This window comes from Meriones unguiculatus, chromosome 14 (genome assembly GCF_030254825.1).
Source record: "Meriones unguiculatus strain TT.TT164.6M chromosome 14, Bangor_MerUng_6.1, whole genome shotgun sequence".
Lineage (NCBI taxonomy): Eukaryota > Metazoa > Chordata > Mammalia > Rodentia > Muridae > Meriones > Meriones unguiculatus.
In genome coordinates, this window is record NC_083361.1 from 28781578 (window position 1) to 28807622 (window position 26045).

Genomic DNA, 26045 nt, shown 5'->3' on the forward strand with positions numbered 1-26045 from the left:
TATATCTGTACTTCAGAAATGAGATGGCAAAGGAAATAAATGCACACAGGTAAGGACATATGTGGGTAAATGGGTCACATATGCCTACCATAGTATATCTGTTGAGGTCAGAGGACAATTTACAGTAATTGGTCCTTGGGATCAAACTCATTGTCAGGCTTGGGGGTAAGCACATTTATTCACTGGGCCATCTAACCTGCCCAGGAGTGATTTTTAAGGGCAGCAATACCTGTTTAACTGGCTCCCTGAGAGATGACAGGATGTCTGGGAGTGGTGAAAAAATACGGCCAGCAGAAGAGGTAGGGTTAACCTAGAATGTAAACAACTTAAAAGCTGAGACCCCTGGTTTGAGTGTCTCCTACTCTGCTTGAGAAAAGTCATTTTCCATTTGCCAGAGTAGTTTCCTTCCCTGTAGCCTGCAAATGTCATTTTTGTAATGCTCTTCCCTGTGGTCATGATTATTAAAACTTGACTGCACCCTGGAAATAAAATAAGAACTTTATTACTATTGATGTCTGGATTCCAAATCCAAATATTCAGAATTATCTGGTCTAGGGTCAAAAGCTGGGACCAAGTGTTCAAACGCAAGAGCTTGTGGATGACATGTACCTTTCCAGCTATAAGGCAGCCCCTAAGGGGCTCATGGACATCTCTGTTAATTTTCTTATTGTTGTGACAAAAATAACAGGAACAACTAAATGGAGGAAACATTCTGGCACACAGCTTGAGAGATTTCAGTTCATCAAGGCAAGGAGGGCTCAATAGCAGGAGTGGCTTTGTCCAAGGTAATGGGACTGTGAGATGAAGCTTCCAGATCAGGAAGCAGAAAAGAGAGAGACAACACCAGGAGTAAGTAACTAAACTTCAGAGGCCTGCATTTGAACTTCACTAGTCATGTTTAACCTCTGCAGCCTTCAAAAAGTACCACTAGCCAGAGAACAAATGCTCAAAACACATGCCTGAGAGGGACAAGTCAGAGTCAATCATAACTTCATATGTCAGTGACTATGCTATATCCCTTGTATATATAATCTCATTTAATCATTACAACTGTATAAATGTTATTATTCCATTTACAGGTTCAAAACAGAAGAGAACAGATTACTTGCAAGATCAAGTACTGATGTACTGAATCGGTTGAACAATTCAAAACAAACTGGCTGTAAAGTCTAGAGAACACCACAAAATGAGTGCATCAAGTCAGATTAGCTGCAGAGCAGTTCTTTTTTCCCAAACCCCTCTCGCTATGGCTGAGAATCAACCCATGACCTCAGGAAGGATAGGCAAGTGCTGTACTGCTAAATTACATCCCCATCCCAAAAGAAAACATCTACTCAGCTACATTTGCCCTATGGGAATTTCAAGGTCATATTTTAAGATTTAAAAAAAAAATGGAAAAAAAATTTTTTTATATAATCTCTTAATATTTCAGTATCAAGTTGCTTAAACTATTATGTGGCTCAAACCAAATAAGGCTACAAGTTTGCTTCTCTGATCAATAGGATGTTAGCAATTTAGGAGAGCTCTGACTTCAGCTACATGATCAGGGAATTGTTAAGCAGACATGATAGTAGTGTATGCTGGAATAGTAACCAGTGAGGTGAGTGGTACAGGAATCCCAGGCACAAACAGCACTTAAAAAGCTGAGGCAGGAAGATACCAAGTTTGAGGCCATCCTGAGCTACATGGTGAGAGCTCCAAAAAACAAAAAATAATACATGATTAAAAACAATGTGAAAATATATTAACAAGGCAAGACTCTTAGCAGTTTTACAGACTTAGTAGAAATGAATAAACATATTCTCTGTGAGTTTGAGGCCAGTCTGTCTACAAAGCAAGTCTAGAACAGCCAGGGCTACACAGAGAAACCCTGTCTTGAAAAAAAAAAATAAACAAACAACAAAAGGCTGTTTGGTTACATTTAAAATCCAGTTATTTGAAATTTTATACATCTATGATGGAAACTTCAAATTTGTGAATTCTTATTTCTGACTGAAAGTAGATTTTTTTTCCCTTTGTTTTTGTTTTACCTTGATTTACTCCCTGTCAGCTCATATGCCTGCATAACTGCAAAAACTCATAGCAGAGTTTTACAATTTGCAAAGATTCACTAATTTTTAAAAATATTGTTGTGTGCATGTATGCTTTAGCATAAATGTAGAGGTAAGAGGTGAACCATATGGGTCCTGGAGATTGAACTCCATCCTCAGGCATGTCAGCAAGTGCCTTTACCATCTTGCTGACTTCTTTTTAAAAAAAAAATTATTAAATTCAAGTTCCTTATTTTACAGGCATCCATGTTTTAGGGCTGAGTGACCATCCTTTGACATATACACTAGTAGTGAGTATGGTGTTTTTGACCACTGTTTCTACCACACAGATGCCTTCAGTAGATCATGAGGAATATATATTTCTACAAGTTATAAAGTGTTATAGAAGTTATACAAAGTGAAATCTCTTGTATTTGAAAAACATTTCCCAAAGATGTTTTTTCACACATAACTAATCTCAAAACTGAAAAATTGCTTTCTCCAGTTTTTAAGTGAATTTTATTTAGTAGCATTAATTCTATAGCAAAGATATAAGAATGATGGAATTGCATTAAAAACCTTCAAAGCCACACTATCCTATTATCAGACTTAAATATTAAGGAGAGTACAATTCTCTGCTGAAAATTCTATTTAAGGAGTAGGTCTTTCAGCACCGAAACATATCAAGTTTGGTTTGTTTGTTTGTTTGTTTTAAACCCAACTCTTGGGAATTCCAAACCATGACTGTTAAAAACAGGGTTTTGTTTTGTTTTTGGTTTGGTTACCCGTTGTATCAAAATATGCATGCTCAAAACAGAGATGGGACATTTTTGTTGTTTACATACCTTCATTTTTGGAAAGCTAAAATGTCGCGAACAGTGGAACACAGACATAAAACCCATCTTTTAAAAATAGCACCTGGAGTATAAATAGTTTAAACTATCACCTTTGAAATGCTTCATTTTCCTATATAGCCCTTAAGTAAAATTTTTAAAAAGATGAAAAACACTGTGCCGCCCGTCTTTAACTTTTTTTTTTTAAATAAAGAAAAAAAAACTTAAAAACGCGTTTGCAATTTAAAATCTTCCAAATGCCCGCGCTCTGCAAACACTCTCTAGCCAGCCCAGCTCGGGGACAGCAGGCCGAGCAGTCTTTGAGGAAAAGCTGCCTCTAGCCTGGGGTACAAAGCAACCCCTTTTGATCCTTCTCTCATTCCTCTGCAGATGGAGGACCGACAAACAACGCTCTCCTTTAGAGGGGGACACGTTCCTCTCCTCAGCTAAGCTCCCAGACGCCAGGCTCAGGATAGGCCGCGAGGCCACGAGGAGCTCTCGGGGAGCCAGGCCCGGGCGGGTCAGGGAGGCGAGGCTCGGAAAGGGGTCTTCCGGGCAGGCGGGAGGCTCGGACTCGGAACAAAGCTCCGGCCCAGGAAGACCAGGCCGCCCGCGACGCACGCTCACGGGGCTCCGGCGCTACGCGAGAGGCCGCAGCGCGCCGGCCCGCCGCCTTTACGCCACTGGCTTGGCCCCAGAGCCTTCGCGAATATGTCTTTGCGCACTGCGGCGGGGCTGCGCTGCAACCGAGCTTGCCGGTGGCTCCTCCCCGCCGCCCTGCGCGGATTGGTGGCGGACGGAAGCCCGGCTGCTGATTGGATAGCGAAGGAGCCACTCGGGGAGACTCTGGTGGGTCGGCCGCCCCAGAGTGATAAGTTCGGCTTCAGACACGCCTCAGAGCCAGCAGCGAGCCGGACTCTATGGAGGTGGCGGCGGGTACCAGGTGGTGGCTGCAGCAGCGACTCCTCTGAGCTGAGAGCTTCAGGCCGACCCCGTCTCCTTCCTCCCCCTTCCCTCCCCCTTTTTTGTTTTCCGTTCCCTTCCCCCTCCCTTCCCCGTCCCCGACGACCGGATCCAGAGGAGGCAGCTGCGGCGGCAGCTGCTGAGTTCTCGGTGAAGGTGAGTGGAGTCTCGGCCGCCGCCGAGCGGAGCCCTCTAAGATGGCCGCCGCCCCTGGCCGCTTCTTGTCGAGTGGTACAAAATGGCGGCCGCAGGCGGAGCCGGGCGGGGCGGCCTTCCCTCTACCTCTGGGCCACCGAGGAGTCCCCGGCCTCTGCTTTCCTTCGCGTGCAGACCGAGGATAGGGGAATCGCGGCCCGGGCTAGACCGGCGTGCGGCCGAGGCGGGCGCGGCCGGAACCCGGACGCGGGGTCCGAGACGGCGTGCGAGCGTGGCAGGCCTCGCGCCTCGGCGGGCGGCAGGGACGCGGCCCGCGGCAGGGCCCGGCCGTTGGCGCGGGACCAGCGAGGCGGACGAGTCCGGAGCCCGGCCTCCCGGCGGGGAGGAGGTGTGTGGGGCCTGCCGCGCCCGGGAGAGGCGGAGGACGGGCCTCCGGTCCCCTTTGTGGCCGTGGCAGCCGAGGCGCTGTCAGCCGCGGGATTTATGGTGGAGGCGGCGGGCAGGCAGGAGGCCGCCTTCCTGCGGGAGAACAAAGGGCCGGCCCGGAGGGGGCGCCTCCCGCCCAGGCCTGGGCCCTCGCTAGGCCCCTGTCGGAAGCCGGGCCCGACCGGGCCTGGGGGAGGAACCCGCTGCTCTTTTGTTCGCGCGGAGTGGGGCGGAGGTGCCTGCTGCCATGTTGGGGCCCCGGCCTTCCGGCCGCTTTCCACACGCGCCCAGTGGGAAGGGGTGAAAGGACGAGCGGAGGAGAAAGCTGTCCCACAGCGGGTAATGAGGCTCTGGCCGGCCTGTCACCACCCAGACCGCACATATTAGTACAGCAGACATTTTCCTGTAGCACCGCCGGCGCTCATGGCGTCTCTGTTGTTTTGAAGGCCCCATAATACGGCTGCGTTCTAGGCAGTATCCAGATGTTTTTGGTTTTTTTGTGTTGTTTTGTTTTTCCACCAAAGCTGTCTTTGCATCCTTGAACACTTGGGGAATCCCACGTGGCTAAACAAGATTTTACCGTGAATTTGTGGTTTTGGCTTTGTTCTATTTCGGTCTTGAGGGCTGCAGTGCAGTGAAAGTTCAATTAGCTGTAGTGCCGGGTGGTGAAATAAGCTGTAATTGGATCAGGTTTATAGATCTGTATATTGACAGTACCTAATTTTGATGTTTTTCTCTTGTTCCAGGCTTTTCATTTCTACCATCCCCTCCCCTCCCCACCCCATCCATTAATATTATTCTTTTGAAGATTCTTCGTTGTCAAGCCGCCAAAGTGGAGAGTGCGATTGCAGAAGGGGGTGCTTCTCGTTTCAGGTATGGTTTTGGGTGTAAGTAGGTACTTTGGAGGGGGTGGTTGGAAAAGACCAATCATAAAAAGAGTAAACTGCTTGCTTTGGCGGGCAGAGGTTTGCCCTAGTGTATGTCTGTACCTCTCTGAAGTGTGAGAATATCAGATTCCCTAGGACTGGAGTCGCCATGTGGGTGTTAGGAACTGCTCCCAATGGCTGAGCCATCTCTCAAGTCAAAGTTCACTCTTCCATGTGGTGCAATTTCTAAAATGTAAATAGATTCCCCTTTGAATGAGGCATAAGTGGTATAGTGATTTTTATTTTTTGTAACAGTGCTTCTTCGGGCGGAGGAGGAAGTAGGGGTGCACCTCAGCACTATCCCAAGACTGCTGGCAACAGGTATGGTAAAACTTGTAAAGACAGTAATTTGATTAATTACAGCCTTTTCCATGTCTGACAGGATAATTGGGAAGTCATCAGTAATCCTGATGTGAATTTCATAATTTCGAATTCCAAAGTTACTATCATTGGTATTTGATTGTGGAATTTGCTCATTTAGTGTTAAGTCTGTTGGCCCAGGTTTGATGCCTGGGCCAACAGTTTTGTTGTTGCCTGGGAGTATATGTATATATTTGAAATGAAAATTCTCAGGTACTGTCCCAAACCTCTTAGAGCAGACATTGGGAATGAGTCTCCAAGTCTACTTTAAGCTATCCAGATGATTCTGGTACTGTTTAAAAAAAAAAAAATATTTCCAGAATTGCTTTGTTGTTGGGGGGAGGGGGAGGATGAAGCCTGAGCTTTGATTTGGTGGAATTTTTTCCCCCCTGTTTAGCAAAGTTTTGGGGCAATTATATTTGTTATGAGTGGATGCTGTCTTAGGGTTTCTTAATTGTAAGTCATTTTGTTGATTTATTAAACTAGCGAGTTCCTGGGGAAAACCCCAGGGCAAAACGCTCAGAAATGGATTCCTGCACGAAGCACTAGACGAGATGACAACTCCGCAGCAAACAACTCCGCAAATGAAAAAGAACGACATGATGCAATCTTCAGGAAAGTAAGAGGGTAAGTGTCGAGTTCTGTTCTGAGAGAAGAGATCAATTGTCTTCTAGTATGTGTAGAGCACAATTCACCAGACATGATTCACATTTTAGTGAATTGTGATGTCAACAGTATTTTGAAGAGTATTAAACTAAAGAGTATATAGCCCATTGGTATTTGGCAGTAAGGCTCATTTGTTTACAACCCATAGGCTTATACTGCCATCTCTATGTTGGTCTAGTGGGTAGCTCACTCAGTGAGGTTGGTAATACAACCATCTTGACTCATGGTCAGTTCTTGAAGACCCAGTGCTGTAAGTTCTAGAAAGGTTTCTAGTGAAACAGGAAAGCCCAGATATGATTCTGAAGTCGTATAATTGTGAGAAGTTTATTCTCCTTGGTTGGATAGAAAGAAGAACACGTCTATACCAGCCTGTACAAAGTTTGCATAAGTTCAAACCAGACAAAAATCTTAGTCCAAGAGAAGGGAGTTACTAGAAGAAGAGGGAAATTTTTTCATCGACACTCAAGGGCAAGGCCCCTATGCTCAGAAACAAATTGCAACACAGGTTTATGTGTTTTTGTGATGTTTTTCCATAGAGAAAGAACATGAAGGGGGGTGGGAAGAGTTAGTCAGAAATGAGTATGGGTTTAAGAATATGCTATATCGAATTCTTAAAAGAATAAATTGAAAAAGAGGAACTTTTTTTTTCTGTGTAGGGAGCTAGTAAAGAAAAAGTCAAGATTTAAATGCTGTTTTTCAGCTCAAAAAAATAACTTTGTTTACTTACACTTGAAATGTGTTTTTCCTCCAGCATACTAAATAAGCTTACTCCTGAAAAGTTTGACAAGCTATGCCTTGAGCTCCTCAATGTGGGTGTAGAGTCTAAACTCATCCTTAAAGGGGTCATACTGCTGGTAAGTTTAAAATGTTAGCTCAGAAGAGGGGGACAAATTTAATACCCAAGTTTTTTATACTTAACTGTTGCATTAAATTATGTCTGAGTAATGATGATTAGTAAAAACACACACTTTTAAATGGCATCAGGATTCAAGAGGTGAACCTTAAATCATTTGCATTACTTGACCATGCTGTCTAGAAACAGCTGTTTAGTTGTTTTCCTATTGTGAAAGTGATTTGGGGAATTTATGATAGTTGATAATGGATTGTGTTATCTTTGTTTTACATGCAAGACTATCCATAGAGTTGGCAGTGTCTGATTATAATTCTGGCCATATTTTCTAGCTGGGGAGGAGGTATAAACCAGAGATGTTGAGTTTTAAAAAAAGCTTGTGGTTTTATTCTTCCAAGGCATTATCCAAATTAATTGAGATTGTAATTTGTTGTACAAGATTAAGACTTTAAAAAGAGGGAGGCTGTTTTCAGTTTCCAATTCATGGTGGGGTGTTTGGTTTTTTAATGACTTGTAGATTGTGGACAAAGCCCTAGAAGAGCCAAAGTATAGCTCACTGTATGCTCAGCTATGTCTGCGATTGGCAGAAGATGCACCAAACTTTGATGGCCCAGCAGCAGAGGGTCAGCCAGGACAGAAGCAAAGCACAGTGAGTGGCCATTTCTATTTGCTTTGTTTTAAAATTAGTTTGGAAGTTGTGTGGGGGTTTTTGTTTTTGTGTTGTTGTTTTTTTTTGGTCCAAGCCTGTGATGCATTTTGTTTTCAAATAGACATTCAGACGCCTCTTGATTTCCAAATTGCAAGATGAATTTGAAAACCGAACCAGAAATGTTGATGGTAAGAATTTAAATTTGCTATTATCTTGTACTGGGTGTTTTTGTTTTATTTGTGTGTGTAGCGTGCATGCACATGCTTGCATTCCCAGGCCTTACTTTTGAAAGAGTGGTGCTAAGTGTTTCTTTATTCTGTTTGCCTTCCCTCCCTTAGTCTATGATAAGCGTGAAAATCCCCTCCTCCCTGAGGAGGAGGAACAGAGAGCCATTGCTAAGATCAAGATGTTGGGAAACATCAAATTCATCGGAGAGCTTGGCAAGCTTGATCTTATTCATGAATCTATCCTTCATAAGTGCATCAAAACAGTGAGTATGGCTGGGGTGGTAGCTTTAGGGGTAAGGTGGGAATATCTACATTTTGGGGAAAATTAGTTGCTTCCTCTGAGATGATTAGCTAATCTATGGAGGAAATACTACATAAATCAGAATAACTAAGATTATAACACATTGTTTTGGTAGCTTTTGGAAAAGAAGAAGAGAGTCCAACTCAAAGATATGGGAGAGGATTTGGAGTGCCTCTGTCAGATAATGAGGACAGTGGGACCTCGATTAGACCATGAACGAGCCAAGGTATGTTTTTGTTGAGAATAGTGTAAAGGTAGTGTGTCTTATGAGTTGGGTTTTGCTTTAACCATTTAGTTTATAGCATAATAATCTAAAACTCCTTAACTAGTACACATTTACTTCTAATTGTGTGGTTTTTTTGATTTTTTTTTTTCTTTTTTTTCTTTTTGTCAGTCCTTAATGGATCAGTACTTTGCCAGAATGTGTTCCTTAATGCTAAGTAAGGAATTGCCAGCAAGGATTCGTTTCCTACTGCAGGTAAGGTGGTTTTAACAGTGTCTAAAGTTTTGAGTTTTTTAATTTGGAATAGTAAAATAAAATTCATGCTCTTTAAAATTGCAGGATACCGTAGAGTTGCGAGAACACCATTGGGTTCCTCGCAAGGCTTTTCTTGACAATGGACCAAAGACGATCAATCAAATCCGTCAAGATGCAGTAAAAGTAAGAGTTTTTTTTTTTTATTATTTCTTGTTTTATAGTTGTCCCTTTTATCTTTTCTTAAAAACTAGAGTTGGTAATGTCCTTCACCCCACTTTGGAGAGAAGTTATTGAATTGGAAAGTGAATAATGTAAATTAACATGGAGTCTAAAGACAACAGTACTTACTCACTTTATTTTCAAAGGATCTAGGAGTGTTTATTCCTGCTCCTATGGCTCAAGGGAGAAATGACTTCTTCCTGGAGGGGCCGTTCATGCCTCCAAGGATGAAAATGGATAGGGACCCACTCGGGGGACTGGCAGATATGTTTGGACAAATGCCAGGTAATTTTAAACAAAGCAGTGGTTTTGGTTAAACTAAGTTAACATTTTAGTGGATTTCTAAGAATTTTCTGTATTTTAAGGTAGTGGAATTGGTACTGGTCCAGGAGTTATCCAGGATAGATTTTCACCCACAATGGGACGTCATCGTTCAAATCAGCTCTTCAATGGCCATGGGGGACACATCATGCCTCCCACGCAATCGCAGTTTGGAGAAATGGGGGGCAAGTTTATGAAGAGCCAGGTAAGACATTGACATTGTTAGGGCTAGTCTTAAGAATGATACATTTTGCCCTCCATTATTTGTCATGAAGCTGAGTTTTAATTCTTTTTTTTTTTTCTTTTTTACCAAATTTCTGAACAGTTGTTTCAAATTAAGTAAGATGCTTGTCCTTAAGATTAGTAGAGTCTCATCACTTTATGTTTGATAGATAGGTTAGATACTCTTCCCCGTTTCATCTTTTCTGGGCAAAATAATGGCTTGGCTCTTCCCCTTGGTACTTGATTACCATAATTTTTATCTAGACTTTCTCTCTCCCTTTCTGAAATAGGGGCTAAGCCAGCTCTACCATAACCAGAGTCAGGGACTCTTATCCCAGCTGCAAGGACAGTCGAAGGATATGCCACCTCGGTTTTCTAAGAAAGGACAGCTTAATGCAGATGAGGTACATTTGCCTACATTACTTCTATGTAGTAATTTGTCAGTGCAGAAGTCTCTTGCCCGATGATTATAAAAAGACGCGAAAGAGGACTTGGAAGCTGGACTTCTTTTTCTCTTTTCTACTCTTTAACTTCTCTTTTCTCTACCTTTTTATCTGTTTCTTTTTCTCTCTTTGGATGTCCAGTGTCCTATGAGCGAAGATTATGAGATATGAGGGCAAGTTTCTAAGTAATTTTTATTAGTTACCATAAGGAAATGGTTAAGATGTTGGTGGTTTCCCTATAAATAGAATGATACTGGGAGAATTGATACAAATTTAAGGTTTGTGAACAGTATCTTACTCTTTTCTTTTTAAGAGAATTCTATTTCTGCCATAATTGTTAATTAATTTTGTATAGTATTAATTTTGGGGTATTTAAAATGTTAACATTTAATGTTCATTAGCTCTGTTAACTTAGTTGTGTGTTGATTTGTTTTCAAAATTTTTTAGATTAGTTTGAGGCCTGCTCAGTCGTTCCTAATGAATAAAAATCAGGTGCCAAAGCTTCAGCCCCAGATAACTATGATTCCTCCCAGTGCACAGCCACCACGCACTCAAACACCACCTCTGGGACAGGTATGGGCCACAAAATATGGCATGCTTTTTAGTGCCACTGAAGATGTGTGAAGATTCAAGTGTTTCCTTCTTCCCTCTGCATCATTGTAGTACTGTTATTTTTTGTTTGTTTCATTTTGATTAAATGTGTGTTGTTTCTTATCCTTAGACACCTCAACTTGGTCTCAAAACTAATCCACCACTTATCCAGGAAAAGCCTGCCAAGACTAGCAAAAAGCCACCACCATCAAAGGAAGAACTTCTTAAACTGACTGTAAGTTTCAGACAGCCCCACAAATCATCTCTGTTGCTTGGAAAGCATTTGAGGATAAGGGGATACTAATGGGAATTGGATTGTATTCTTAGGAAGCCATTGTGACTGAGTATCTGAACAGTGGAAATGCAAACGAGGCTGTCAATGGTGTAAGAGAAATGAGAGCTCCAAAACACTTTCTTCCTGAGATGTTAAGCAAAGTGATCATCCTGTCACTTGATAGAAGTGATGACGATAAAGAAAAAGCAAGCTCTTTGATCAGTTTACTCAAACAGGAAGGAATAGCCACAAGTGACAACTTCATGCAGGTACAGCATTCTACTGATAGTGTGTTAACTTTGTAGTTAAGGTTGCAAACTAATAAAAAACTATTTGGGTCTTCTTCCCAAGGCTTTCCTAAACGTATTGGAGCAGTGCCCCAAACTGGAGGTTGACATCCCCTTGGTGAAATCTTACTTGGCACAGTTTGCAGCCCGTGCTATAATTTCAGAGTTGGTGAGCATTTCAGAACTAGCTCAACCACTGGAGAGTGGCACCCACTTCCCTCTCTTCTTACTTTGTCTTCAACAATTAGCTAAATTACAAGATCGAGAATGGTTAACAGAACTTTTTCAACAAAGCAAGGTCAATATGCAGAAAATGCTGCCAGGTGAGAGTTTGACTAACTTAATACTAACTGGATATTTGGGTTGTTAATGGGTTTGGGGGTACTAGGAAATCATTTATAAAGGTCTGTCCAGATAGGCCAACCTGATAAAATGAGAAATGGCTTTGTCTTTGCAGAAATTGATCAGAATAAGGATCGAATGTTGGAGATTTTGGAAGGAAAGGGACTGAGTTTCTTATTCCCACTCCTTAAATTGGAGAAGGAACTATTGAAACAAATTAAGCTGGATCCATCCCCTCAAACTATATATAAATGGATTAAAGATAACATCTCTCCCAAACTTCATGTAGATAAAGGATTTGTGAACATCTTAATGACCAGGTAAGATAATAGTTTCATTTGCTAGAAAGAAGTCTGTAGAGCAGAGGCTTAATGAATTTGTGTTGAGCTAGACACCTGTTGGGACTCTAATGAGACCTTCTTTTCAGCTTCTTACAGTACATTTCTAGTGAAGTAAGCCCACCCAGCGATGAAACAGATTCTTCCTCTGCTCCTTCCAAAGAACAGTTAGAGCAGGAAAAACAGCTGCTGCTCTCTTTCAAGCCAGTGATGCAGAAATTTCTTCATGATCATGTGGATCTACAGGTCAGTGCCCTGTATGCTCTGCAGGTGCACTGTTACAACAGCAGCTTCCCAAAAGGTAAGGTGACTGGTGTCAAGAGTAGGGGAAGGAACAGTCTGAAATAACACATTGAATAATGAAATTACTTGCTTTCTATCTTTTTAAGGCATGTTACTTCGATTTTTTGTTCATTTCTATGATATGGAAATTATTGAAGAGGAAGCTTTCTTGGCTTGGAAGGAAGACATAACTCAAGAGTTTCCAGGAAAAGGCAAGGCTTTGTTCCAGGTAAGTGCTTTTATAACTTTACTGTTGGTTTTTGTTGTTTTTCTTAGGAACCATTTTAAATGCCTTTCTTTGTAACGTCAGTGCTTCCAAAAGTAGTAAGCCAGTTTTACTCTATTACAAGCTGTAGTTACAGTCTTGGGAATAGAACTTGACTTACCAAGTACTCCATAATCCTTAGTATATATAAACTTGAATTTAAAAGGATCCTAGCTTGGTGCTAACGGTTCTAACTCTGCTGATATTTTTTTTTTTAAGATTTATTTATTTTATGTATATGAGTGTTCTATCTGCATTTACATCTGCCAGAAGAAGGAATCAGTTCACATTATAGATGGTTGTGAGCTACCATGTGGTTGCTGGGAATTGAACTCATGACCATTGGAAGAGCAGACAGTGCTCTTAACCACTGAGCCATCTCTCCAGCCCCCTCTGCTGATTTTTCTATGCCCTGAATTTTGAGAAAGCCCCGGTTCACAGCTTCTAAGGTTTGTAGGCTAGTTTGTGAAAATTTGTGCTTTTGAGAATCTGATAAAGTAATTACAGAATGCAACTTGGCATACCCTCTTCCCCTGTCTATATGCTGATAAAATTTACATTGGAAGAGTTGCTGTCTTTACTAGTAGACTTCAGTGTTCCTGAAATATCATTGTAGAATTGTCAAACTGAGTAGTTAATTGAAGCTAGGTGTGTGTTCTTGGAAGCCCAGCACTTTGGGTTAGAGGGGCAGGGACTAGGTTCAGAGTTGTCCTCTGCTACATGACGAATTCAGTGTAAGGCTCTGGACTATATGAGTGAGATTCTGTTGTCTGGTAGGCAACTTGGAGAGGCAGCGCAGTAATTTTAAAGTACTTGTAGCTCTCTGGTTCCCAAAGGTCCAGTGCCCCCTACTGGCTATCATGGGCACTGCACATGCATGGTACACAGGCATATCATGTCAGCAAAAAAAAAAATGGTCTTTTTTTTTTTTTTAAGGGGGGACAGCTATGGAAATGGCTCAGTAGGTGAAGCATGAGGGCCAAAATTCAGATCCCGGAATCCAGTTTGGGTTAATTTCCTGGTTGTATATCCTGAACTAAATTTTTGTATACTATTAAATTATAAATGTAATTTACAGGTGAATCAGTGGCTAACCTGGCTAGAAACTGCTGAAGAAGAAGAATCAGAGGAAGAAGCTGACTAAAGAACCAGCCAAAGCCTTAAATTGTGCAAAACATACTGTTGCTATGATGTAACTGCATTTGACCTAACCACTGCGAAAATTCATTCCGCTGTAACGTTTTTCACAATATTTAAAGCAGAAGCACGTCAGTAAGGTTTCCTTCTGCATAAGGTTTTTGTAGTGTGATGTCTTAATCATAGTCTACCATCAAATACTTTAGGAGTATCCTTAATGTTTAGATAGAATATTAGCAGCATGCAATAATTACATCCTAAGTTCTCAAGCAGAGGCAGTCTATTGCAAGGACCTTCTTTGCTGCCAGTTACCATAGGCTGTTTTAAGTTAGAAAACTGAATAGCAACACTGAATACTGTAGAGATGCACTTTGCTCAGTAATACTTGAGTTGTTGCAATATTTGATTATCCATTTGGTTGTTACAGAAAAATTCTTAACTGTAATTGATGGTTGTTGCCGTAATAGTATATTGCCTGTATTTCTACCTCTAGTAATGGGCTTTATGTGCTAGATTTTAATATCCTTGAGCCTGGGCAAGTGCACAAGTCTTTTTAAAAGAAACATGGTTTACTTGCACAAAACTGATCAGTTTTGAGAGATCATTAATGCCCTTGAAGTGGTTTTTGTGGGTGTGAAACAAATGGTGAGAATTTGAATTGGTCCCTCTTATTATAGTATTGAAATTAAGTCTACTTAATTTATCAAGTCATGTTCATGCCCTGATTTTATATACTTGTATCTATCAATAAACATTGTGATACTTGATGTTGGTTGTACATGACTTCAAATAATACCTGCAAAGTTATGGAGAATTGTTCATTTAGTTTTCAGGTATGGATTTGTCTTGTTTTAACTTCCAGTGCTCTGTTCAGATGTGACTTATCTGGTAGACAGCCTTAGGACTGTCCCTATCAGTCTCATTCTAATACAAATTGTCAACTTAGTCTGGAGCTTCCTTTTCTCTAAAAGATCTTGTGTCATTCTGGCTCTATTTTCTAAGCACTTTAGAAATAATTTAGCTTAGCCCTTAATCTCCATTCTTCACAACAAAACAGCCATAGCAAGAAACTGAAAAAACAGCTGCTACACATGTGGTTTAGAACTCAAGCATAATTGGTTTCCTCTTATTTTCAACTTGTCTAGCCCTTGCATATTGACTTCCTCTACCTGGAATCGTGCTCCCCTTACCTCTTAACCTTCAGGTGTTGGTATATTGCTCAAAAGAACTTGCTTTCCTCTGCTGGGACAGTGAAGAGTTTGTATCAGTCAAGGTCCTTTCCTCTGCTGGGACAGTGAAGAGTTTGTATCAGTCCTCTGCTGTAAAAAACATACTTTGGCAAGGACAGTGGCCTGACTGGGTCAACCTACTGTGTACTCTGCCAAATAGCTGTTCTCTGGTATCAGCAGCTCCAGAAGCTTACCGTGGATGGAATAGGGACAGATAACACCCTTGCTGCCTCCCAGCAGAACCCTAGTCCACTTGGGGGCTCCTACCATCAAGGCTTGAGTAGCAACTGAGAAAAAGGTGAAATGGAGAGCAGAGGATAATGGGGTTGAGGCCCAGCCCCCATCTGTGCCTATTCTGTAGAGCTCCAAGGAGAGAGTGCAGGTGTCTCAGTCACTGCTGAGTGGGGTGATGAGTTCAAGTTTTTTGAGTTTCAATCTTAGACAATTGCAGGCAATTTTGAATTAGGGCAATTCAAAGTCAGGTTTAGTATCCAAAATGTCCTGGATAAAAGATTCTTTGACTGATTGACTTGATTGACTTTATGGTAGCAGGGCTAACACACTAGAGTGATCTATGTATTGTCCCATCCAGTAGAAAAACTAGTAATGAATAAATGCTTGGATAGTGACCTGGGTTTTTCTCATTTGTTGTGCCACTTGATCCTAGTGTTTCACAGTGCAGTGATCAAATGTGTAAAAACTTTGCCCTTGAAAAAAGGCACTGCTCATGCCGTAATGGGCAGAGTCCTTTTACATATCCCAAAGTGAGTCTCCAACTCTTTGGGGCAGATGTTGAAGATAGTGGTAGCTCATTGTTGCTGTAGTAAGCCAGGAGACTTACAAAGCTCTTGCCCACCTTGTCTCACTGTTAAGAGTCCTGGTCCATGGAGACAGTGGAGAAGAGCAGAAACTGAACTTGGAGTCACATGGGTGGTTCTGATCTGCCACATCACCTGGAACCTGGGTCAGAAAAACGGGTCAAAAAGCCGTCCACCCACCAAGAGTGTTCCTCGATCCTTCTGCCAGGCCCTAGGAGGGATCTTTGTCCTGCATCCAAAAACATGTGGATACAAGGAGTGGCATTTGAAAATTTTGCCTTCAACTTGGTCCCCATCAACTGAATGACACCTTAAAGTCTGTTTGGGTCAGCTGAACACTCAGGGCCCTTTGGAACATAAAATGGTTAACAGGTAGTAAAAAAGTAGTCGGGGGAAAAACAGGATAAAGGGAAGGGAGCCATGTGAGTACTACTTACTACTTGAAAGAAAATAGGGAAAGGTGTTCAGAAAGTCCCACATGCTGGGGAGATAAAAGGACAAAAATTCAGGAGGCGATCAAGCTGCTGTCTAGAACACCCAGAAAGGAGCACAGCCAGGGGCCCCCACTATGTCATAGAAACAATCTCAAGGTTGGAGTGGCCTTAGGCTGGAGACCAGCCTTTATTCAAAGTGGAAATGGCTATCCTTGGAGGATTATATTGTTTAGCAGTGATCTTCAGTAAACTACCTCATTGTCTGCTCTATGTTGTGGCATTTTGTTATCCTAGCTAACATTCACTGAGCATTTAGTGTGTGGATCAGAGCAGACACGCTGATTCATCCCATCTAATCTTCCCAGGTACCATGCTATCTCTAATTGGGGAAGCTGAGACTTGGCTAAGTCAGACACATACTTTGTCCAAGAACTTTACATAGTTCCCTCACTTAGAGGCTCTTAAAGTGGCGCATTCAATGAAACCTTGTGTTGTGATTCAGGTTACTGCTCACTTCCTCCTTTTTGTTCAGGCAGAGATCCCAGCTCAAGAATGAACTTCAAGTAGGGCTTTTCAGTTAAAACTTCTGGAAATATCCTCAAAGACACACCCAGAGATTTACTTAATCAAGTTGGTAAGGAAAGTTAACCACATCCAAAGAGAAGCTTCATGCCTGTAGGATGTCTGTGTGTGTGTGTGTTGCCACAGCACTTGTGTGGAGGTGGGTCTGACTCCTGACACAGCACATGTGTGAGTTTCTGTCTGATTCTCCTGTCTCCACTTTGCAGCTCATTTTAAGAGTGCTGGAATTGCAGACATGAGTCACTGCAGCTGGCTTTTAAGGTTGGTTCTTAGGATTCAGCTCAGTTGCCATGTTACCAAGCTCCCCTTTCCTCCCTTCTCTTCCTATAACATGTGACTTGGTATACTGTTTAAGCACTCCTCTGCAACGTAACTGGAATGGAAATGATGTGACCTCAGAGCGTGGATGAAAGAAAAAAAATCCATCCAAATCTAGTTTTTTGGGATTTCTTACAGAAGCATGGATGAAGAGGTTTCCAGCACTGAGTTGTCTCTGCCTCCCAATGGTGGGTGCAATGTGACTAATGACATGATACCGCCACCGTGCCTTCCCTACCATCATGGGCTAGTGTATCCCAAAACAAACTCTTCCCCCCATAAATTGCTTGTTAGCTATTTTGGTCTTATTAACAAAAAGTTATTGGTGGTTGAATGAGAAATGTTCCCTGTAGGCACATGTATCTGCACTCTTGGTCACCCAATCCATTGCACTATTCGGGATGGTTAGGAAGCGGATCCTTAGATTTGAAGGTTTAAAGCCTCATCCACTGTTTTCTATGTGCAGCAGAAACTATATCAGCCAGCTCTCTGCTCTGGCCAACTGCTGCCATGCATTCCACCGCTGTGGACTCTGGAACCATAAGCTAAAATAAACTCTTGGACATTGGTATGGACATGATACATTATCACCTCATGGTTGGACCACGAGACCTGGAGTACTTCACACTCAGCCTCTAAATGCCCCTACGATGGGCTGGATTATATTCACCAGCTCAAAAGGCCTGAATGTGGCTCACTTGGGAAAGTCTTTGCCAATGTGACCAAGTTAAGATGAAGTCCTGAGGATAGTCCCTGGGCCTGTATGATGATATCTCTAAGAAACACAGACAAGTGTCACTTGATGACAGAAGCAGAGGTAGGAGGGATGCCCAAGACTGCAGGCAACACTAGAAGAAAAAGGCACATGAGGGCCTCTCCTTCCTCTAGAGAAAAATTTTGCATTTGAGACACCCGTTTACTGCAGCCCTGGGTGCCCAGCGTACACGTGTTCCCCAGGACCACGACCCCCTCAAGAACCACCATGCCTTTCAGCCTACTCCTTTCCCTGTACCTCCCTACAACTCCAAAACTGCTTCACTCAATTGGATGCAAAGTTTAAGGGTGTAGACCTTCTTAATGCCAAGGCCCTTTAATACAGTTAATTCCTCATGGTGTGATGACCCCCAACCATAAAATTATTTTTGTTGCTACTTCATAACTATAATTTTGTGAATCATAATGTAAGTCTTTTTGGAGATAAACGTTTGCCAAAAGGGTTGTGACCCACAAGTTGAGAACCACTCGTTGGGGGATTGGTCTGGTGCTGCTGTGTATTCAAATGCAAATGCTGACCCCCAAGATCTGGTTGCTGTATAGACAAGTACCTTCTTATGTGCACCAAGTGATGTTGTAGAAACTTTGCTCCCTTATTATCGCTGGCTGGCTAATAAAGGTTTTTTGGGCTGGAGAAATGGCTCAGCGGTTAAGAGCACTGGCTGCAGTTCCAGAGGTCCTGAGTTCAATTCCCAGCAACCACATGGTGGCTCACAACCTTCAGAAATGGGATCTGATTCCCACTTCTGATGTGCATGAAGACAGAGCACTCACATACATAAAATACATGAATTAATAAATTTTCTTTAAAAAGGTTGGAGCCTGTAGCCAGGCAGAATAGAAATAGCTGGAGTTTCAGTTCCCTGGCTGAAGGTCTCAGGTAGGAACCACAAGACCAGGAGAAACAAGAGACACAGAGGCCTGATGGAGCAGATCCTGCCCAAACAAGAAGACTTATTGGCAAATAACTTGGGAAATACAACTGGGAAGTAACCATACTAGCATAGAAAATTAGTTTGAATTGCACCTGCTCAGTTATTGTTCTAATAAATCAGTAAGCCTCTGTTTCGATTGTTGGGGGGGGGGAGGTAGCTGAGTCATAGAATAGCCTCTTAGGATTAATAAATATTCCACAACTGCTGGCATAGACAAACCAAGAGTAATGACATGACTGGATGAACAATGGTGTTCTATTTAGTTCTCAGAAGAATTCTTTGAAGAAATTTACAAGTCAGCCATTTTAGCAATAAAAAATTAGAAAGTAAAAAGGAGAAGAAAAAGATAATTATACTAATAATTTCTATGAATTGGTGGGGAATGACCTTTTGAGGAAGCCTAAGAGTTTGAGAAGTTTAAAAGTTATGTAACTATAAAATTATAAAATCAGATACAGGGCCTTCAAGGAAACCTGAGTGAAAATCATGTCTGTGTGAAAATCCATAATGGAAAATGGGAGCACGGAGTGAGGGAGTGTTGCCAATATGTCTGATTCAAGCAAATTTAAATTAATGGCAAGCTAAGAAAAAAAGTGCCATACGTACCTCAAGAGCTGAACATAACAGCTCTTTAAAAAATCGGGCAGGAGGCTGGGCACTCAGGAGGCAGAGGCAGGTGGATCGCTGTGACTTTGAGGCCAGCCTGGCTACAAAGAGAGTCCAGGACAGCCAGAGCTTGTTACACAGAAAAACCCTGTCTCAACCCCCTGCCCCCAATAAAAAGAAAAAAATAATAATAATTCAGGCAGGAAAAAGAACATTTCAAGCCCTGAGGTAGAGACATCATTTATTCCAGTTTAGTCAGTAGGGAAACACAGCTGTTTAAAAGTCATGTCTGCCAGCAGTACAGAAACTAAGAGTTTGAATAACTCTAAAACTCATGTTTTCTTCTCTTAATGCAGCAGTTAAAACTGGAGTTTATGCCAGGTAGTGGTGGCACATGCCTTTAATCCCAGCGTTAGGGAGACAGAGGCAGGTAGGATCTCTGTGAATCCTAGGCCAGCCTTGTCTACAGAGTGAGTCCAGAACAGCCAGGGCTACACAAAGAAACCCTGTCTCAAAAAACAAAGCAAAACAATAAAAAAAATTGGAGTTTATTTCCAAACACAATGGGAACCCCCAGCTACAGCCACCTATACCAACCATTTTGTGGTATTTTGTTTGTTTACAACACTGGAGAGGAAACTTAGGGCCTCACACATGCTAGGCAAGACTTTTACTGCTAACCCCGTCCTCAGCCTTGCAATTTTTAATGTTTAAATTACTCTTCAGAAAAGAATGAAAATCCAGCCCTCACCATTTCTTTCCAGCCACACAGACTCTTGCAGTACCTTGTTTTGAACAACAGTGTTCTGTTTGGGAATGACACATCCCTCTGAAATTGTTCTGACCGCTGCTGGTTTGTGATGTTCAAGCACTGTTCTGGGGACTTGACTGTACAATCTGAAGAGTCATCAGAAGCCAAAACAAGCACCTTAAAGGATTACTTTAAAATATCTGTTTACTTAATTTTGTGTATGTGTTAAATTTACAAGTTTGCTTTCAGTACCCTCGGGGGCCAGAAGAGGGCATCATCCCCTGAAGGTACAGGTGGTTATGGCTGTCAGGTGGATGCCAAGAATTGAATTCACATCCTCTTCACCACTGAGCCATCTCTCTAGTCCAGGACATATTTTTGTTGTTGTTTTGAGACACAACTTTTCTGTGTAGCTTTGGCTATCTGAGAACTGGCTCTATAGACCAGGCTGGCCTTGAACTTGCCTCTACTTGCCTCTGCCTCCCATGGGATTAAAGGTATGCACCACCACCACCACCACCTTGCTCATATTTTTCTTTAAGATTTATTATTACTTTTGTTTGTTTCTTTGAGACAGGCTTTCTCTGTGTAGCCCTGGCTGTCCTCAAACTCTCTCTGTAGACCAGGCTGACCTCCAGCCCAGAGATCCACCTGCCTCTCTCTACCTCCTGGGTGCTAGAATTAAATGTGTGTGCCACTACTGCCAGGCTATTTTTAATTCCTTTTTGTTTGTTTTTGTTTTTCGAGGCAAAGGTTTCTCTGTGTAGTCTTGGCTCTCCTGGACCTGATTTGTAGACCAGGCTGGCCTCAAATTCACAGAGATCCACCTGCCGCTGCCTCCCTGGGATTACAGGCCTTCGCCACCAAGGCTCCTGTTGTTGCTTTTAATTATGCTTGTAAGTACGTTTCTGTGTAGGAGTCACAGGAGATTGTGAGCTGCCTGACATGGATGCTAGGGACTGAACTTGGGTCCTCTGGAAGAGCAGACAGGATGAGGTCTTACCCATTGAGCCGTCTCCCCAGCTCTAAGTACTTTTGAAAACAATACATTGATTGAAGAGAGTCTCCACCTACTGAGTAAATGGAAAGTCCAGCTGTCCTAATGTGAGGCCTAGAGCTCAGAAAAATGTCTCTAGCTGACTAGGGACACCGATTCCCAAGGCCTGGACTTTATGTAAGCAACACAATGGTGAAGTTCTCTGGAAGAAACATAAGGGCAAGCCACTGGCAAGCCAAGGGCCTGTGTAGAGTCTGAAGGAAATTATTTTATGAAATGTAGACAGAAGAAAACACCAGTTATTAATACATATTAGTGTAATATATGCTTTTAAATGTGAATTTTAACATAGCAATGAATGATATATTAGTAGCTGAATTATCTCACATACCCCCCAAAGGCTTATAAATTTGAGTTCATAAAAAATCATGTTAATCATGTGTTTATTTTGTGTGTGTGTGTGTTCACATGTAAGGAAACATGCAAGCCTTGGTGTGCATGTGGAGACCAAAAGACAACTTGAGGGGTTTCTCCTCCCGCCATTTGGGTCCCGGGCTCAGGCTTTATTGGCAAGCACCTCTACCTGCTAGGCCAGCTCTCTGGCCCTCAAAACACCTTCGAGCAGAGCGAGGACTTTCACAGTGTTGCCTCATGTCACACGGCTGCTGTTTTACTGCTCACGTGCCAACCTAAGTGCAAAGAACTGAACTTGCTAGAAGAATTCACGGTAGAGGCAAGGAGGAAGGAAGACATCACCACTACGGAAGGAAGACATCACCACTACAGCCAAGGGTCAAATTCCTGTCCAGAAATTGCATCTCTAGATAAATGTGTTTGTTTGTTTCTTTTTGAGACAGAATCTCACCATATAATCCAAGCTTGCCTCAAACTTTTGATCCTTCTGCCTTCTGCTGATAATCCCAGGTAGCTGGGATTGGCCACCATTTCTGTCAAGAAATGTAAAGAACAAAAATAAATAAAATAAAATAAGAACATTTCTTGCTAAGCCTTAATGATGACTGAAGGACCTTGGAAAATAGATCTAAAAGATACAAGATGTGTTTTTTTGTTGTGGCCGGGCCCTGGAAACCGGACCTGGAGCAACAGTTGATGAAGAAAGACAGACCAAGTAACATAAAGCTGTGCTCAGCGGGCCCTGTGGGCCAATGGAGGTGAGCCAACAGCCTGGATACTCAGCACAGGGGCGGGAAGGAGAGGAAGCTGCCCTCACTAGGGTGTCTCCGTAGGGGGAGCAGCCTCAGGGCCAGCTTCATCAGTTTGAACACAGTGACAGTAAACTCAGAGTCACCAGTAATGCACCAATTATTGGTGCAGCATTGGAGACAGAAATCAAAGCACTTCCTCACAGTGTCATTCAACCAAGGGTGAATCCAGATCTGAATTCTCTTCTTTGCTCTCCCCATCATTCCTATCTGTCTGTTGCAGTCATCTGAATCTGTGCCTGCCTAAATGCAGTCTTTTGAATCTGTCTGTCCTTGTCTGTGTGTCTGAACGTGTCTGCCCATAACACTTTGCTCTTTTTTTTTATTAATTACAATTTATTTTCTTTGTATTCTCCCTGTAGTTCCCTCCCCTCTCCCCTTCCAATCTCTCCTTTCCTCCTCGTTCTCCACGCATGCCTCTCTCTCATTTTTAATTGAACAGCACTGAAAGAATCACAGGGTGGGGGGAGTGAGGAATACTTTACAGAGCTAGCTCCTTAGAAGTTTTACAACTTTTAAGTCGCTGACTCTAGCTGACCCCCGACTGACCTGCATTTAGCATTTATGGTGGCCATTCATTTTATAAGACCGCATTCAGCCTGTTTCCGATCAATGATTATCATAACACACATACAAACACACGTGCATGGGTCAGGGCATGGATGGCACACATCTTAAAGTTGCAGCTCAGCATTAATTTCCATATAAAAACTGATTACATGGGAAAGGCCAGGCAAGTAAGGTTGCTTGTTAAGTTGTTCTCAAGGCAGACTGAACCTCAAGCTGAGTACGTACGCAGCAGGACGGCACTCTTACGTGACCTCAAGTTGTATTATGAACTCTGGCTGTGAGGTCTAGCAAAGGTTTAAACCTAGGGGATATTTTCAGGATAACTCATCTCACAGAGATGGCACACAGCCACCCAGGGTGAAGAGGCGGCAGTTGGTACTTTTTTGTTTTGTTTTGGTCTTAGTTTGTTTTTTTTAAGGCAGGGTTTCTCTGTGTAGCCTTGGTTGTCCTGGACTCACTTTGTAGACCAGGCTGGACTCAAACTCACAGAGATCCGCCTGCCTCTGCCTTCCCGATTCCTGGGATTACAGGAGAGTACCACCACGCATCACTCAGTTGGTACTTTTCACAAATATGGTTCACCAAAAGGTTATCCTTTAGCCAACATCCAGTCAGACTTGGACCAGAGGACTTGCCGTTACCCCGAGCCTGAGCCAGGAAAAGGCCTTGCCATTCCCACTGGTCTGTGTCACTGGTGTCCTTGACATGACACGAGGGCTCATTCATATAGGGGAACACTCACTCCCTTGAAAAGTCCTCACCAGATGGAAAATTCAAGAACTGTAGGGATTGCCTCCAAGATGACCTAAACCTCATCTTGTTCTATCTGAGATGAACTTCCAGCTCTTTGAGATTGGATATCTACCTCCTGAAGTGGCCAATCTGAAGGCCAGGATTTAGGATGGGGAATTGTGCTGTCAGCTCCGTTTTAGGGACTCAACAGGGTAGAGGGAGAGAACCGACTCCTGCAGGTTGTCCTCTGACTTCTACATGTGTTCTGGGGCACACAGGTGCCCGTCACCTGTGAGAAAAGAGCGCAGTGCAATTAAGAGAACACGCGTGGAGCTGGGCGTGGTGGCGCACACTTGTGATCCCAGCACTCGAGGAGGCAGAGGCAGGCAGATCTCCGTGAGTTCAAGGCCAGCCTGGTCTACAGAGTGAGTCCAGGACAGCCAAGGCTACACAGAGACACCCTGTCTTGAAAAACAAGAAAAAAGAAAAAGAAGAAAGAAAAGTGAGAGCGAGAGAGAGAGAGAGAGAGAGAGAGAGAGAGAGAGAGAGAGAGAGGGTTCAACAAGCAAAGGCACCTGCTGGTGCCTGGTGACCAGAGTGCAATTCCCAGGCCCCACAACTCCCACAAGTTGCCCTCTGACCTCCACCTGTGTACTATGACACACACATTACACACAAATAAATAACATAAAAAAAAGTTTGAAGAGAGTCCAGGGACTGAAGACATGGCACAGTGATTAAGAGCAATTGTTGCTTTCCCAGAGGACCTGATTGGGTTGCCAGCATCTACCCACAAACGTTGGGTGGCTTGCAACAGCTCGTGAGCCCAGCTCCAGAGTAGCTGATGTCTCTGGCCTCTTCAGGCATTTGCACTCATATGCACCATACACCCTCACAGACACAGAAAATACACAGGATTAGAATAAAGTGACTCTTAAAAAAACAGCAAGGAAGCCCCCAGAGCAGTGCAGGTCCACTGGCTTTGCATTTTGTATCACGTCTGGCCCTGGAACTCTCTGCTTGTTCAGGGAAGGCTGTTTCTGTTTGTTTGTTTGTTTGTTTTGTTTTGTTTTATAGTTCTTGTTGTGATGGTGTTTTTTATTTTTTATTTTATTTTTTCTTTTTGAGATAGGGTCTCACAATATACCCTAAGCTCATCTGGACCTTACTATATAGCCCAGGCTGGCCTTAAAGTGACAGGGAACCTTCTGCCCATCCTCTGGAGTGCAGCCCATGCCACTACATCTGGCAACACTGGGTCCTCTGACTGAGCCACGCTTTAGCCTCACCAATCTCCCATGAGTAGCTCCACTCCAGGTACAACCAATCCAAGCTCTTGTTAAATTAGTTAAAACAAACAAACAACAAAATGGGGTTTCTGTGATTTGACATCAAAAGCTTTGCTAATGGTACAGGGCTATAGAATGCAGCATTTTCACAACTTGTATGTGGATTTCTTTCCTCTTTTTTTTTTTTTCTGGTGTTTCAAGGCAGGGTTTCTCTGTGTAGCCCTGGCTGTCCTATAACTCACTGTGTAGACTAGGCCGACCTCAAACTCACAGAGATCCGTCTGCCTCTGCCTCCCAAGTGCTGGGATTAAATGTGTGCACCACCAACCGCCACCTGGCAGTCTGTGGACTTCTTAAAGAAGGCTTTGTGTGTCATGGAAAAGGCTCGTTGGTTTAAAGATGTATTTGAAAGATAAGGTAGATAGAGAAAGCGAGCTCAAATTCAGCAATAATTCATCTGAAAATCTGATTTCTGGAAGCCTCATGCCTAGTAACCAGTGGTCAGTTACTAGTTAATTGTGGCTTTCATGACAAAATACAGATTAGTCCCTGGAGAGACAATAGTTTTGGGGCTGGATCAGCTTCAGTGCACAAAACACAAAATAGATACATAACTAACATAATTTTTTTGGACTAACTCAAAGTTGAAGTCTTTCCCAAGAATCAATATTTAAAACCAGAAAATATTATCAGAAACATTCCTTCTACAAAGCAGAAGAAAATTAAACAAACAAACAAACAAACAAACAAACAAAAAAACAAGAGCCAAATACATATAGGCAAAACTGTAGCATGTTTATCTGTATCTTGGAAATTTTAGGACTGAAATACCATTTTCAATTATTTGGAAACATCTCAAGCACTTCAAGTGCATTAGATTAAAAATGTTTTTCTCAACCAACACTGGTGTTTTGAGCAGTCTGTCCCTAGAGAGTCAACATCTAACCCCTCCTCCTCAGATCCCAGGAACAAAGTTCACCCCAGGAAAGCGATGAGTTCATTGGGTTTACAGAGCATGGGGGAGGGGCTAGTGGCAGGAGTGCGGGGTCCCCAAAGCAGTCTTACCCAAAAAGTCTTCACCCAGCCAGTGTGGATTGCTGGTTCCCTCATAGCATGGCGCCCCCTTCAGCGGACCTCCAGCGGCAACCAGGGCTGAGGCTGGCATTAGGGCAGAAGTGCTGCCAGATGGCTGAGAGCAGCA

The 26045-nt window shown here is 42.8% G+C and overlaps 1 protein-coding gene and 1 non-coding gene across 2 annotated transcripts; both read left to right on the forward strand.

Moving 5' to 3' along the window:
• Window positions 1-1246: 1246 nt before the first annotated feature.
• Eif4g2 (eukaryotic translation initiation factor 4 gamma 2) lies at window positions 1247-14353 on the forward strand. The gene is made up of 24 exons (XM_060366205.1): window positions 1247-1283; window positions 3315-3857; window positions 3971-3982; window positions 5155-5281; window positions 5590-5655; window positions 6181-6321; window positions 7112-7214; window positions 7728-7859; window positions 7981-8047; window positions 8198-8349; window positions 8503-8613; window positions 8782-8865; window positions 8950-9048; window positions 9231-9369; window positions 9450-9610; window positions 9918-10031; window positions 10518-10643; window positions 10792-10896; window positions 10989-11204; window positions 11287-11545; window positions 11680-11884; window positions 11992-12203; window positions 12292-12413; window positions 13528-14353. The coding sequence occupies exons 1-24, from the start codon at window positions 1247-1249 to the stop codon at window positions 13591-13593; spliced, it is 3399 nt and encodes a 1132-aa protein (XP_060222188.1). The 3' UTR covers window positions 13594-14353.
• Window positions 10084-10247, forward strand: LOC132647443 (small nucleolar RNA SNORD97). The gene has a single exon (XR_009585811.1). It is a non-coding gene; the product is annotated as a small nucleolar RNA SNORD97 (small nucleolar RNA).
• Window positions 14354-26045: the final 11692 nt, after the last annotated feature.

Excerpts from the sequence above, each read along its gene's own strand:
- Eif4g2 (XM_060366205.1), top strand. The coding sequence starts at position 1,247 with ATGGCTGAGAATCAACCCATGACCTCAGGAAGGATAG. Across the intron at positions 7,215-7,727 it reads TTAAAGGGGTCATACTGCTG|ATTGTGGACAAAGCCCTAGA; the intron begins GTAAGTTTAAAA and ends AATGACTTGTAG. Across the intron at positions 11,546-11,679 it reads TATGCAGAAAATGCTGCCAG|AAATTGATCAGAATAAGGAT; the intron begins GTGAGAGTTTGA and ends TTGTCTTTGCAG.